The sequence below is a fragment of the Tyto alba genome, unplaced genomic scaffold (assembly GCF_018691265.1).
Source record: "Tyto alba isolate M040663 unplaced genomic scaffold, T.alba_DEE_v4.0 Super-Scaffold_46, whole genome shotgun sequence".
Lineage (NCBI taxonomy): Eukaryota > Metazoa > Chordata > Aves > Strigiformes > Tytonidae > Tyto > Tyto alba.
The window spans coordinates 7,656,305-7,669,267 of record NW_024881322.1 but is presented as its reverse complement, the minus strand read 5'-3'; the positions used below and the strand labels follow the sequence as shown (position 1 = coordinate 7,669,267).

Below are 12,963 nucleotides of genomic sequence, written 5' to 3'. Positions count from 1 at the left end.
GAGGAGGAGGAGGAGGGAGAAGTCGTCACCACCTCAGTGAGGGGAAGGAGAAGGATGCTCAGTGCCGCTGCAGCTCTGCTCATTGCGGAGGAGGTGGGAGGCAGCCTGGGAAGAGCTGGCTCCACGCTGGGACCCGAGGTGCCACCTCCCCCAGCACCGCTACCGCTGCCAAAGGAGGGTGAGGGAAGGACCTTTCCTCTGGGTTGGTTCGTATTTTGGAGTGAAATTTCCCAGCACCAAGGGGAGGGGAGGAAGGAAATGTTATTTTCCTATAAAAGGATCCCCTGTCTGTATCCTGCGTATGGCATGTGACTGGGATGATAATGGGGTGGGAGGGGGGAATCCGATAAACCACATCACAGGGCAAGAGGCTCTCGCTTTCTGCTTTTCCCCTCTGCCTTTGATATCTCCAACCTTCTGACAGATGTCTGGAGCTGCTTTTAAAGAGAAATGCAAGGAGAAGAAAGCCCTCCAATCACATTGACGCAACTCCGTTTCTTCAGCAAGCTATATATATATATTTTATTTTATAGTCATTTGAACAGCGGAGAGTTTGGCAATAGTGACAGCCTCGGAAGTGTGCACCCTGCGTTTGTGTGTGTGTGTGTGTGTGTGTGTGTGTGTGTTTCAATCCCTCCAGCTTGGCTCCCACTCGAAGTCTTGGAATACCCACCATCGTGCTGTTTTTGAACAAAGCGGCAAATTAATGTACCTCTCCCATGGGCTCCCCAAGCACATCATGTCTTGACACCTCCAACCTGGCAGCATGGGGGACGTGACCCAAACTGGAGGGGTTATTACCAAGCACCAGACTGCAAAGAACTGCTAATACCACTCAGCCAACAGCCAGCAAAGCTTCGTTAAGTTGTTGGGGTGGCCTGCACTTCTTTCCCATCATTGCTCTTTATTTCAAGTTATTTTTTTTCTTTAACCTTTTTCTCAGCAAAGTATTACTGAGGCCAGACCTTCAGCTGGGCATGACTTTATAGGCACAAACAGTACTCAGCAGATTTATGTTTGCTGAGGACTGTGCCTGGATCAACAAAGACTGGACTATTTCAACTGGGTTTCCATCAGATGATTCCTAAAGCTGCTGAAGTGAGTTGTCCTCGGGTTCATTTTCAATACACAGTTGTTTTTCATAAGGCAGCATATTCCCTCATAGCATTACTTCCTGTTATTTACGTCATACTTTAATCTTGTATTTCCAAGAATATATTTGACTGACTGCTGCAAGTCATCCTTGCTTCCCCTGTGATGCTGGAGCATAAATAAAGCTTCTGATGGGATTTTTGTAAAAAATCCGGCAGTGGGTCTTGCTGTCTCACTGAAATCAGTGAAACTGGCTTCTGGCTGATGAGAAAAGGACCAACGAAGTGGGGAATGCTTCTGGAAAGGACACCCGCCTTCTGAGTAAGTCAACCCATGCCTGTTAACTTGCTAATTCATTCATGCACATAACCGGACTAGTCGGACAACCCACTGAGCAGCTGGTACTCAGCCAATAATCCCAATTGTATCTCTCAATGCAAAACAGGAGTAACTCCCTCTGCTCGTCAAGACAGGACCTTGATCCCCAAGAGCCTGAATTGGGGCACTGTGAGGAACAAGGAGCTCCTACGGATCACTGCCAGGGCTTGTGGGGGAGAAAAACAGGAGAAGAAAGCAGAAACTGGCTGTGCTGGTTTCCCAACAAAGCTCAGCAAGATGGGAAATGACATTGCAGAGCGATAGCCCCAGGCAGCCGAGGTGGCTGTTTGCCAGGCTGGACTGCTGCACTGGTTCTTTGCCAAAACAACCAAGCCATCCCAATAAATTCCCTGTGTAAAAAAATATATCTATAAATCGTGCCTTAGTAAGAACGATGCAGCTGCTAACGGGGCTGGATATGGCCAAATGAAATGCTCTAACACTCTCTAATCCGACACCGAGCCGTGACGGCTCTCTTTGCAAAGAGTGACTCTACTTGAACACGTGCGCGCGTGCGTGCATACGTACATGTACACGTACACATACCTATAGCTTTATAATCCTGCTGCCAAGGGGGAAGACCCGGGTTGCGGGCGGGCGGGGGGGGGGGGGGAGCCCTCGCCGCTACACGATCATGAACTGGCAGACGTAAGGCAGCTGGTCTTTGCACCTCTTGTCGAACCACTTGCCGACGGCGGCCCCCGACAAAGCTGCACAGTTTTCCAGCTTGCCGCCGTCGGGCTGGGTGGTGATTTCAGTCTCCCAGTTCTTGTAGCGGACGGGGCCGCCCGTCATGTCGACCCACTTGCCCTCCGCTGCCATGTCGTTGAGGCCCAGCCAGATCTCCGCCTCGGAGCCGATGCTCTTGCGCATGTAGTCATAGAGAGCATCGTTCTCCTCCCCACTCTGGGGGGTGCTGAGCGTGCCGCCCTGCGAGATGCAGTTTTCGCTTGCCTCGTGGTACGTCTTGGTCTCCGAGAACGCCAGGAAGCATTTTAGGTGAATTTTGGTGCCTTTCAGGCAAACTGAAAGATTACCACACGGACAGAACAAAAAGACAGAAAGGGAATCGGGTTTAAAAACAGCACCCCGGAGGAGGCGGCAGCCGCAGCCGCGGCGGCCGAACTCCAGGTTTCATTTCTTCGGCTGCGCAGCAACCCCCAGCAGCATGGGGAGCCCTCTCCCTCCCACGCAGGGCACGGCTGCGGGGAAATGCCCTCCCCACCTGCAAACTGTCGGGGAAAACGGACCTCGGGGTGCCCCTGTCACCCTCCTGGGCTCTGCTGCGGCCGGAGCAGAGATCACAGCGTGGTCCTCCCGCCCCTTCCCCGGGCCTTGCTCTTCCCCAGCTGCTGCTACAGTTTCTCCGATGGGTTTTTTAAAGGCAAGGTTGGTTGTGGGCGCTGCTGTGGTGTTGGAGTGTTTTGGAAAAAAGTCTGCAATTTCAGTTCAGTCATCTTAATTATGCAAGCATGAGAAAAATGTCTTTTTTAATAGGCTTTGATCAGAAGTGTTGTGCTTGCACAGCTTGAGGTCTTTGGAGGAAATTTCTACTTGCCTTTAATTTTATTGTTAAGAATAGCAATTTATTTTATTTTTTTTAAGCTCTAAACCCTGAGACTGCAGGGTACGCTAGCCAAACAATAACTAATCAGCACCACACATTAATATTCAAACCAATGAATGTAAGCTTGGATCTAAAGCCTTGATTTTGCTTGTGTTCCATTTCTTCTAAGGAGAAAATTTTCCTTAACTTGCATTTTCATCTCATTTCTGTTTCGTGTTCTGCAAATCCTTCTCCTACCAATGTTGGTGAGGTTTGCATAGAATAACCGTGGAATAGTGCTGGAAGATGGACATTCTGGGACTGTCCTCTGTATGTGTTCAATGAAGCACGGTGGGACTGACCTCCATGAGGTTCCCTGGGCAATATCATGGTATGTATAAGAGACCAGGTCACCATTTCACTGGTTCAGACAAAACTGTAAGCTTCATTTGACTTTACCCATTTTTTATCCATTACCCATCCCTCTAACTCATAAAGGAAAATTAACATCTGGCTTAGTGTCATAGAAATATCCATAGCTTTACAAATGGGAAGCTCTAGCACGTAAAGCCACATTTTGCTTTGACCTTCCCAACCTCCCTCCTTGTGACAGACTCCCTGTCACGGGGTGCTCAGACATCTCTTGTCAAAATGTGTGGAGCAATTGTAGCTGCCCTATAACCAGCTCCTCTCTCAAAGCAAAAGCCATGCCTTCTTCAGTGAGTTCTTTACCTGTCTGGAGCGCTTGCTTTTCCTTCAGTAGAGCAACCTCCTGAGAGATGTTGTCAATCATGGCCTTCAGGTCTTCAATCATTTTGAGGCTCACCCCATCTGCTGGAAAAAACAGGGGAGGAGCATAAACATCAGCCATGTCCTCCAGGGAGGCAGATGAAGCTGTTCCTATCATCAAAACTCCCTGTTTCTCTACCCTCAAAGACAAACAAACGGGATCTGCAAAGTCAATGCCTGTCTCCTTCCACATCCATCAGAGCGAGTGTTTGCTTGCTAGACTGCTTCCACCATCAACATAGTTTTCCCATTTTGAGTTTTGGGGTTTTACACCCTATGGGGCTTTGTGGGGTGGGGGTCTCCCCTTGGGCTGCCACTGCAGTGCTGGGGTGGGGGTCGCACCCATGAGCACTGCAAGGTGCAGGCTGTTCTCTGGAGCCCCCGTGTAAGGCACTTGCCTGGGGTAGTGCTGCACTGGGGTCAAGTTCTCAAAATACAGGGGGGCACCATCTGATGCTGCCCCTCTTGAGCAGTTCTGCCACATATGATCACTTGTGGGGACCTTAAGGCTGCTGCTGAATAGGATTTTTTTTTTTTTTTAATGCCTCAAGGTCATGCCCTCCCTCTCTATTCACAGCACACCCTCCTGACTGCCCTTGAACACCCTAACACATGATTTTCTCTGTATGCACTCCTTGCTGTGCCCACACATTAGTCTGCTCTTACGGGTGCATTGGCAAGAAAGCACTTTGCTCACCAGGCTGATGCTCAACAGGAAGGGCTGCAGTACTTCCACTGGATCTGCTCCTGCACCACCAGCCACCCCATTCCTCAGGCCATCACAGCTGCCTCTGCCCTGCTTCTGCCTTCAGCATTCTTAGTGCAGGTGCCCAAAAATTGGCCAGAGCTGCTCTCTTGCCGCGAGAAGACACCTCCTTGGCCAGGGAGTTGGTTGCAACTTGCTACTAAAGCCTATGGCCTGCTAGGTGTGTTGGTTCCACAATGGCTTCAACCAGCTATTACTTGGTACTTGGATTTCTCCTGTCTAGGAGCAAAAGGACCGTTACGCCTTGGAGGTGGTGGGAGATTGAACATTGAGGCATTTGTATTCATTACGCGGTCTCTGCTGCTCCTCTTGCGTTACCTCGCCTGGTGTAAGCATCTATTAGTCCTCACTGAGTGAAAGGAAAGGGGACAATTTGCCCAGGAATGCAGTAGGACGGGCTTCCTCGAGGGTTGAGGAGATGGGGAGCCGAGGCACCAAGCCAGGTGAGTGGGGAAGCAGCTTGGATGAGGACCAAAACCACCAGCCCAAAGATTACATGGTGTCATGAATATGAAAAGCCAGATACGTCAGGAGGAGGGGATTAAGCTGATTTACTCATTGCTCAATTAACTTTAATGGGTTCACTTAATGCTGAGGCACTAGTTATTATTTTGTTGCCTTTGATAAAAACACTTTGTGGGAAACAGCTAATTAATGCCATTTTTTTTTTTCCATGCTAGCCCGTCTTGCAGCAGGACAAATGTTACTTAGATTTAAGTAACATCCAAGGGCCGTGGCAGGACACTACCAATGAGTCCTGCTGGGGCAGATCCTTACATTGTTCCGGCTGGGTTTACTGGTGGGTTCCCATCTAGAGGGTCCCTGCCACGCAAGGTCACACGTCTCCTTGATAACTACCTACATGCCCTGTCCCTTTTCACCACCTTCTTTCCAAATCCTGGCCCACAAGATGTTATGGCAGCAGCAGATTCACCAGGATGTCACGGTGAGAACCGGGAGTGGTTAATTTGCACTTCAGCTACAAAGCGAGTACGGCGGCTACATCAACATCAACATCAAGTTTTCTGTTATTACCAAAGGTTTTTGTCTCTGCACTGTCGTTTCCTCGAGGCTCACCTCCCGAAGCCCGTGGTCAAGGCTTTTACAGCTTGGGTTTGCTGTGACTGAAGCCAGCGTGGGGGCTGCCAGAGCTGCCCGTGGGAGCTGGAGTGGGTCCTTGTGCAGCTAACCATGAGCAGCAGGATTAAGCGCGGGCAGAGGCGAGATGAAAAGGAGACTCACAGGAGGATGTGTGTCACAATAGTCCATTGGTTTGAAAGCCTGGGCAGTAATGTATTTGATGCTGCAAAGGGGAGCTCTTGCCCAGTTTCCCTTGTTCTAATTATATGCTGAATAACAAACAAATCCCTCTGTACTTAATTTTCATTACTTAATTATCCCTATATGAAATTTGGATCTATGTCTTGGTTGCTTAGCTTTGCCTGGGCAGGCATCATCTGCTCTGTTCCTATCCAAACAGGTTTCTGTCCCCCAGAGGGGCGAGCACTGTTCTGGTTCTCAGTGTCTGTTGTTATCAAACCTGCCTGGCCATCAGTATTTCTTCTGACACCAAGCACTTCCATGAATGTCCCACCTGGAAAAATCATGTTCCGTATTGCAGTCTGTTCCCCGGATCAGAGGAGGGGACTGAACACACCTGTACTGGGTTTGTATCAGTGTAAATGTTCACAGGCATGACAGGGAAGAGCACCCAGACTATAAGACTACACTGAAATTTTGGGCAGCATGAGGGGTGAAGCCCAAATCAGTCCTTATCCACTGATTTAAGCACCTGGGCTCCAATTTCCTTAAAATTACATGACAGCTACGCAAAGATGCTTCTTCCTCCTATGCCCCCAGCACTCTGCTGTAGCTGTGACCAAGGGGAGCCCCCCAACCACGGCCAGTGGTTCCCCAGATTGCACCCCCAAGCCGGGGGGTGTCATCTCCCCACGGGCAGGGGTGCCATCGCCTGCTTCCCCTCGGCACCCTTCTCGGCCAGACACCCGGGGCCGCTGGAGGAGGGCAAATCCTGCCTGCCCCGCAAGACATCGAGGTTCACGGAGAGTTTGCTGAACCGCTGTGGAGAAATTTGAGGGGGAAAAAAACCCCGACAGTAGGCAAAGTGAATGTGCTGTCTCAGCATTTTCTAAATGCTATGGTTTGGCTTTTTCATGTTGAAACAGTACCGGTTTTGCTCTGAAGCAGATCCAAATGTAAGCAATAATTACAAAAAAAAAAAAAAAAAAAAGAAAAAAGAAAACAAAAGGAAAGACAAAATAAAAGTAAAAAAAGAGAAAAAGCTTGGCTCAAATCATCATTTTCTTTTCAAACATTTGTGGTTTGGCTGCACAGACTTAAAAAAACATAAATGCAGACCAACACTCCAACCATCCAGCGGCTTCACCCTGCCCGACCCTCTCAGGCGAAGGGCAGGGGGTGAGGTGGGGCAGGGGTGCTGGGGGCCTGGGATGGGGATGGGGATGGAATGGGGCCATCCTGCCCTCGCTCAGGACAGGGGTGGCTGAGCCCCAGCCCCGGCAGTGGGTGGGCAGGCAGGCTTGGACGTGACAAGGGTCTGGGGACAAAGAGGAGCCTCACGGGGGATTTTTAGCACTTTCCTCCCTCTTTCCCCACCCCCTGTCATTGGTGAAAATCAGAAAAAGTTTAACCAAGAAATGCTGGAAGTTTCCAGTAAAGGCAGGGCAGTTGACCCACCATGGGGTTGGAAGTGGCTGGCCAAAAAATGCCAAGTTGTTGGGTTTTTTCCTTTTCCCCACATAAAACTTGACCTCTCCTTTGAAAAGAAACTCCCCAGCTCTCAGTAAAAATTGCCACCAGCTGTTCCAGATGGCTTGATTTTCAGGACACCTCCCTCAAATTCTTTTAAATGAGAGGCCAATTTTTCTGCCAAAAAGGTGATTTTTCTCCCACCTTCTTGTCACCAGTTGGTTACAAACAGCAGTTGCAGTGATATATAGAGAAAAATATTCCCCTAAGAAACATATCTCTCTCTCCTCATACCTCCAGTGAGTGAAATGCACGTATGTACCCTGTATGAGCCCAAGCGGGTATTTTTTGCTCTAGAGAACAGCCACAGACTAGGGATGTGGAATAAGCAGCTATGCCGTGATTTCATAGAAGGATCTAATGGGAGAAAAAGGAAAAATTTCTCAAGGGTGGGATCTGATGAAAACAGCCACCGGGTGAGCATAGAGAGCAGCCTGGCCAAGTGAATTCCTGGGATGCTTCTTCTTCGCTCCCCGCTTCGTTCCAAGCAGGCAAGCGCCCGCCAGAAGCGATCCAAGCCCACACGGCTGCAGCCGGACACATCAGGCAGCCTCACACACCGCCGGGCTGCAGGGCGAGCTGCTTCCTTACCTGCCTTCTCCTGTAATTAATGTGCATTGAGGTGGAGGGAGAAAGGATGGGACAGTAGCAAAAAAAAAGGAAAAAAAAAAAACCAAAAACAAACCAAAAAACAAACACTAGGGAAAAGAAACCTTAGGCATCTTTTTATATGCATTGCCCTCTGGTATGCCTGAGTAGTCAGAGCTCATGCACCGCTTGATATACACCCAGGGCAAGTTTCTTAAAATGAAGATCTATGTTAATATTGAATGGATTATATATTATCTGCCTACACATGTCTCCAAATCTACAACAGCATTCTGTCATCTGCCGCTTACTTTCTTCTGGAAAATGAACGAGGAGGGGTAGGGGTCATAGAAATGGAGATTTTAGTAGAGGAAAAGTTTGGAGAGAACCTTAGAGATAACATAGAAAATGCATTGCCCTCTGAAATTCAGACCAAGCTGTCCCATCAAATTTATACAAGGTAGGAGCCCACCAAAAACATTTCAGTATCCTCACTATTTTACAAAAGGGCTACACAATCATTCCCACAGGGGGAAAAAAAAAAAAAAAAAAAAAAGACACTTTATCAGGTTTTTAGATGCTTTTCAAAAAGTTTCATTAAAGCACTGTTAAATGCCCAAACGACACGGCTAATTTCATGCCTCCCAAGCCCCGCAAGGCTCCCTTGCAGGGAAGGTGCCACCACTCCTTACCTTTCTTGGAGGCCACCGGTTTTTGCCGGGCTTTGGCGTTTGGCTGGCCGGAGACCTGGGCGAGGGAGAGGAGGCAGAGGAGGAGGCAGGCTCCCCGGAGCGCCATGCCGCTGCCGTCCGGTGCCGAGCGGAGGTGGAGTGGCTCTGCTCTGCCCTCAGACAGCCGGCTGAACACCGGCTGGAATCAGAAATGACTGTCCCAGAAAGCCGCCCGCTGAGCCCCGGCCAGAGGCAGCCTCCCGGCCCCGGGGGGGGCTCAGGCAGCTCTGGCCAAGGCTGAAAACATCCCAGCGGGTTTGCGTTTCTTAGCAGGCTGCTTGTTTTTGTTTTTTAAAAAAAAAAAAAAAAAGGGAATGAATGTACTGAAAATCTGCTAAGCTAAACACAAGGAAAGGCTGTGAGTGTTGCTGGAGCGATTTCCTACGGCTTTTAGCGAAATGCCACGAGTTTGATCTCGTGTTTCAGTGATGGCAACGGGCAGCGTGAGGTGTGAAATGGCGTTGGGGTGGCGGAGGGAATAGAGAGGGGCCAGGCAGCCCCTCGGCAGGGCTGCGGGCACCAACAGAGGCGGAGGGACCCCGTGGGGACACCGAGCACCCCAGGCCCTGCCATGGCATGATGCAAGGCCCTGCGTGGAGGTTTCTGATTTATCCCCATTTCAAGGGGCTGCTGTGATCCCCCCCCAGCCTGAGCGCAGCCGCGGAGGGGGGCAAAGGAGGAGAATAGGTGTGGATTTTTTTTTTTTTTTTTTCTAGAGTAGTCCTTGCTCAAAGTGTAGGACAGCTCTTACACCTCAAAAAACCAGTTCCACTGTGGCCTTGGCGGGGTTGTCCTGCCATTGCTGCTTCTCCATGAGAGGTGAGACGGGTGCCTAGTGCCCACCTCTTCCCAGCTCCGCCCAGGGTCCCCTCTGGAGGGTGACCCTTGCTGCAGGGATGCCCCTTTCCCTGCTCCCTGCAGGGATGAGGGGCAGGTGCTGTGGGCAGAGCCATCCCACACAAGCTGGACGCTTCCTCCCCTCTGCCCGAGCAGTGACATCTTGTTTGCCCTTAGACAGCTAAAGTTTGAGGGCAGTTTCCAAATGCGTTGACTTGGACCTCTATTTTTGGGACTCCCCCTCTTCAAAAGGAGGGTGCTGTGCACAGCAGCTCTGCAGTGCATGTGGCTGTGCCTTTGCTCTTGTCCAGCTCCCAAATTTACACTGCAGGGTAAGACTTTGGTCTGTGCCAGTGCAGGGTGGCTTGGTGGCACCCCCCTTAGCTGTAGGACCTGCCTGGGATTGAGGGGCAGCAGGGGCCGAGAGCGGGGGATGGAGGGTGACTCTCAAGCCCTGGGCTCAAATTATTGGTTCTGGGGCATTTCCAGCATAAATCACTCTCCTCATGGCGGTTCCCATCCTCAGGGGTGAGGACAGCTGCGTTGGTCATACTGTCCCTTACGCCTCTGGTGATTTTGGAAGGACAGGAATGGTCAGTGCCGTGGGGCTGCCCGGCAGGTCACACCGAGACCTCGGAGGCTCCTGGGTGGCACCACCCCAGGGTGCAAAACTCCGTTGGTGGCAAACGCGTCCCCCACCACCAGGCTACCCGGTGGCGTCATGTGCTTTTCATTTTCCAAAACAACTTTCAGGTCTATAGGATAGGACACCCAACAACAGCTCCAGAGGTTTTAACCAAACCAGAGTGCTGTTTGTTGTGTTGTTCTTTAACCCTTTCCATTGCCCTGTCTGGGAACTGGAGAGGTTTCGGCTCTGCCTCACCCCACTGGGCAGCGGGGAGATCTCAGCCTCTACACCTTTGTCCTGAAAGTGATCTGAAAAGGGACTGTGTTTCGGCAGGCCTGGGCAAAAGCATGGATGAAGAAAGCTGGGGAGATGTTTGACATGCTACTGCAGATGTCCTATTAAGAGGAAGGCTGCTCCATCTCCATACCAAGGGCATTGCATCTGCCCGGAGCTGGACTGCTTCCCTTCCTCCTCTGGCAGTACTCACACATTTGAGACTCAAAATCTACAGGTGCACCTTGCACTTAGGAAACCTGGCACATGCCAGGGCAAATAATCCAAAGTATCTCGTGGCCAGGTCTGTCAAAGCACTGAGCCACTTCACAAGGCACGGTGGCTCTGAAAAGCTGGTTGATGCCTCACACCCACAACCCTGGATTCAGGCTGAGTATATGGGGGGGGTCTTCCCTGGGGCCACCCGAGGGGTTAGGTGACCAAAAATACTTAGAAACTTGTGTCTTCACTCAGTTTTTGGGAACACTCAGGCTTCTAAATACAACAGACTGTGCTGTAACAGATGACCCGGATGAGTTGGATGTGGAATGGGGGGGAAAACATATTTCACAAAAAGCTGTTCTTCCTGAGACCCCCCTGCAGGGTCCCAGCCTGGCTTCTTGGAGCAGTTGGACTGTGCTGAGCAGCCCTGCAGCCTAAACCAAGACCACTGCCTGATTTTTTGGGTGCTGAGGTCATCCAGCAGCTGCAGCACAAGCGGAGGACGGCACAAGCAACGTTCTGAGCAAGTGGAGAAAATTCATGTAGAGAGAGGAGGGATGGGCATTTTGGAGAACAAATTGCTCTGGACATTGGCCATTAAGCTTAAATCTTTTCTGAGAAATGAAGGCAAGGTGCCACCCAGCACAATGTGAACCACTGGCGTCGCAGGAGCATGAAAGGTCCGAGATAAACAGGGGTGTGGCTGGAAAAAGAGTTGCCCTTGATTTAGTTTGGCCACAACTGTGTTACCCTGCCTCACACTTCTGCTGAATAAGGAAAACCCTGCCCTTATAACCTACCTGATCAGAGCTCCCTTGTAGTCCAAGCTTTTGAAGTAAAGGAGGAACGGGTTTGATTTTCAGTCTCCTTTAGCACACACACCCAATCCCACTCAAATTTAAGCCAGAGAATATGTATTTTGGGGATTTACCGTTCTCCTGCCTGGGCTATCCCAAAATGGCATGGAGCCCAAGAGATTCCAGACACCTGCACACACATACATGTTCCCTTCTCTTGACACTTGAGTAGCATTTACCTATCCAAAGTGCTTTTGGTAACTCAGTACTTCCCAGTTTTCCTTGGCCCCAGATTTGCTCGCCTGGCTTTGCTCTGATTCATGTCCCGGCACACTGGGGAAAAAACCCAAATGCTCTTTGCTGTGCGTGAAACAGATGGCTCTGGTGTGAGTCTGACAGTGATCCCTAACCACGGGTCGGGTTTCTGGGTGGCTGGGACCCGCTGGAGCGTTGCATCTCTCCGATTCCCCAGCTGAAAAAAGGAGAAGGGCAGGGTGGCTTTCCACTGGTCCCTGAAGAGCAGGTCTGCAACCAAGGGGGCCCCTCCCTGCGCCGGTCAGCAGGTTCTGTGCTGGATGCCACCATCATTTTTCTTGAAAAACAGAAAAATGAGAAGAAGTGGACCCAAAACACTTGTCTCTGGCTGTAACACATATTCACAGGGGGCTTTGCCCCAGTTCTGGCCTGTGTAGACTGAAAAAAATAAATCTTTGACATTATAAGAGCTCATAAATCCCCATGAACCCACCTGACAGGAACAAGTGTTGCTGCAACGGGTCCAGAACAGGGCTGCTGTGTGGAACGGCCACCTAAAAGCTGGAGAGCCCTTGCCCATCCCCAGCCCATCCCCTGTCCGGGCTCCGTCTGAAGCCGGCGGCTGGGGTTCCAGTTAAATAATGGGGCTATCAATGCTCCTTTATAAGTTGGCTCTTTGGGCAGGCATCATGCTTTTGAGATCCCGATGATTCACGCTTCTTATGTAAGGGCAGCGTGGGAGGTGGGTAGAGGTAATCCTTTTTATTAGATGAACTAATAGAACTGGAAGACGACAGCGAGGCTTTGGCCACATGAGCCCTTTCCCTTCGGGACTGAAAGAGAAGCAGCAAACTTCAGAGCTGAGGAGAAACAGCTGGGAGGCTCGTTAGGCACACACAGCCCATCTGAGAGAAAGGGAGCAGGCACCGGGGGAAAGAGCACAACAGGTATTTCATGAAAGGGTTAATGAGAAATAGAAAGACTATAATTATGCCGAGAAACCAGGTTTCTGTCCATGATTTTTTAAAATCTGTGCAATTACGGGTTTTACTTCCCAGTAAAAGCATTTTACTCCCTGGCTTCAAGCCTGGTCTCCTGGTCAAAGAGGGAATAGCTCCTGTTAGCTGTAAGGAAACTGGTTTGAGATGAAAAAATAAAAGAGTGCAGAAGAACCTATGCTTATGGAAACTGTCCCAGGGCCGCAGGGAAGCAGTCAGAAAAGTTTACGTGGCTTTGGGAAACCCAGTTAAGTAGGTTGCAATGATGAATTT

The 12,963-nt window shown here is 50.3% G+C and overlaps 1 protein-coding gene across 2 annotated transcripts; it reads right to left on the bottom strand.

The window, feature by feature from the left end:
* Positions 1-498: 498 nt before the first annotated feature.
* On the bottom strand, positions 499-8,936 carry CLEC3B (C-type lectin domain family 3 member B). 2 transcript variants are annotated; one of them, XM_032988190.2, is made up of 3 exons: positions 8,642-8,936; positions 3,749-3,847; positions 499-2,495 (listed from the first exon to the last, which is right to left on the bottom strand). In XM_032988190.2, exons 1-3 carry the CDS (start codon positions 8,745-8,747, stop codon positions 2,095-2,097), a joined length of 606 nt encoding a protein of 201 aa, XP_032844081.1. In that variant the 5' UTR covers positions 8,748-8,936; the 3' UTR covers positions 499-2,094. The 2 variants fall into 2 exon arrangements, with proteins under 2 accessions (XP_032844081.1, XP_032844072.1); XM_032988181.2 differs by having other exon boundaries at positions 3,749-3,850; positions 8,642-8,930.
* Between the last annotated feature and the right edge of the window lie 4,027 nt (positions 8,937-12,963).

Excerpts from the sequence above, each read along its gene's own strand:
- CLEC3B (XM_032988181.2), bottom strand. The coding sequence starts at position 8,747 with ATGGCGCTCCGGGGAGCCTGCCTCCTCCTCTGCCTCCTCTCCCTCGCC. Across the intron at positions 3,851-8,641 it reads ACCGGTGGCCTCCAAGAAAG|CAGATGGGGTGAGCCTCAAA; the intron begins GTAAGGAGTGGT and ends TGTTTTTTCCAG. Across the intron at positions 2,496-3,748 it reads AAAGCAAGCGCTCCAGACAG|TTTGCCTGAAAGGCACCAAA; the intron begins GTAAAGAACTCA and ends GTAATCTTTCAG.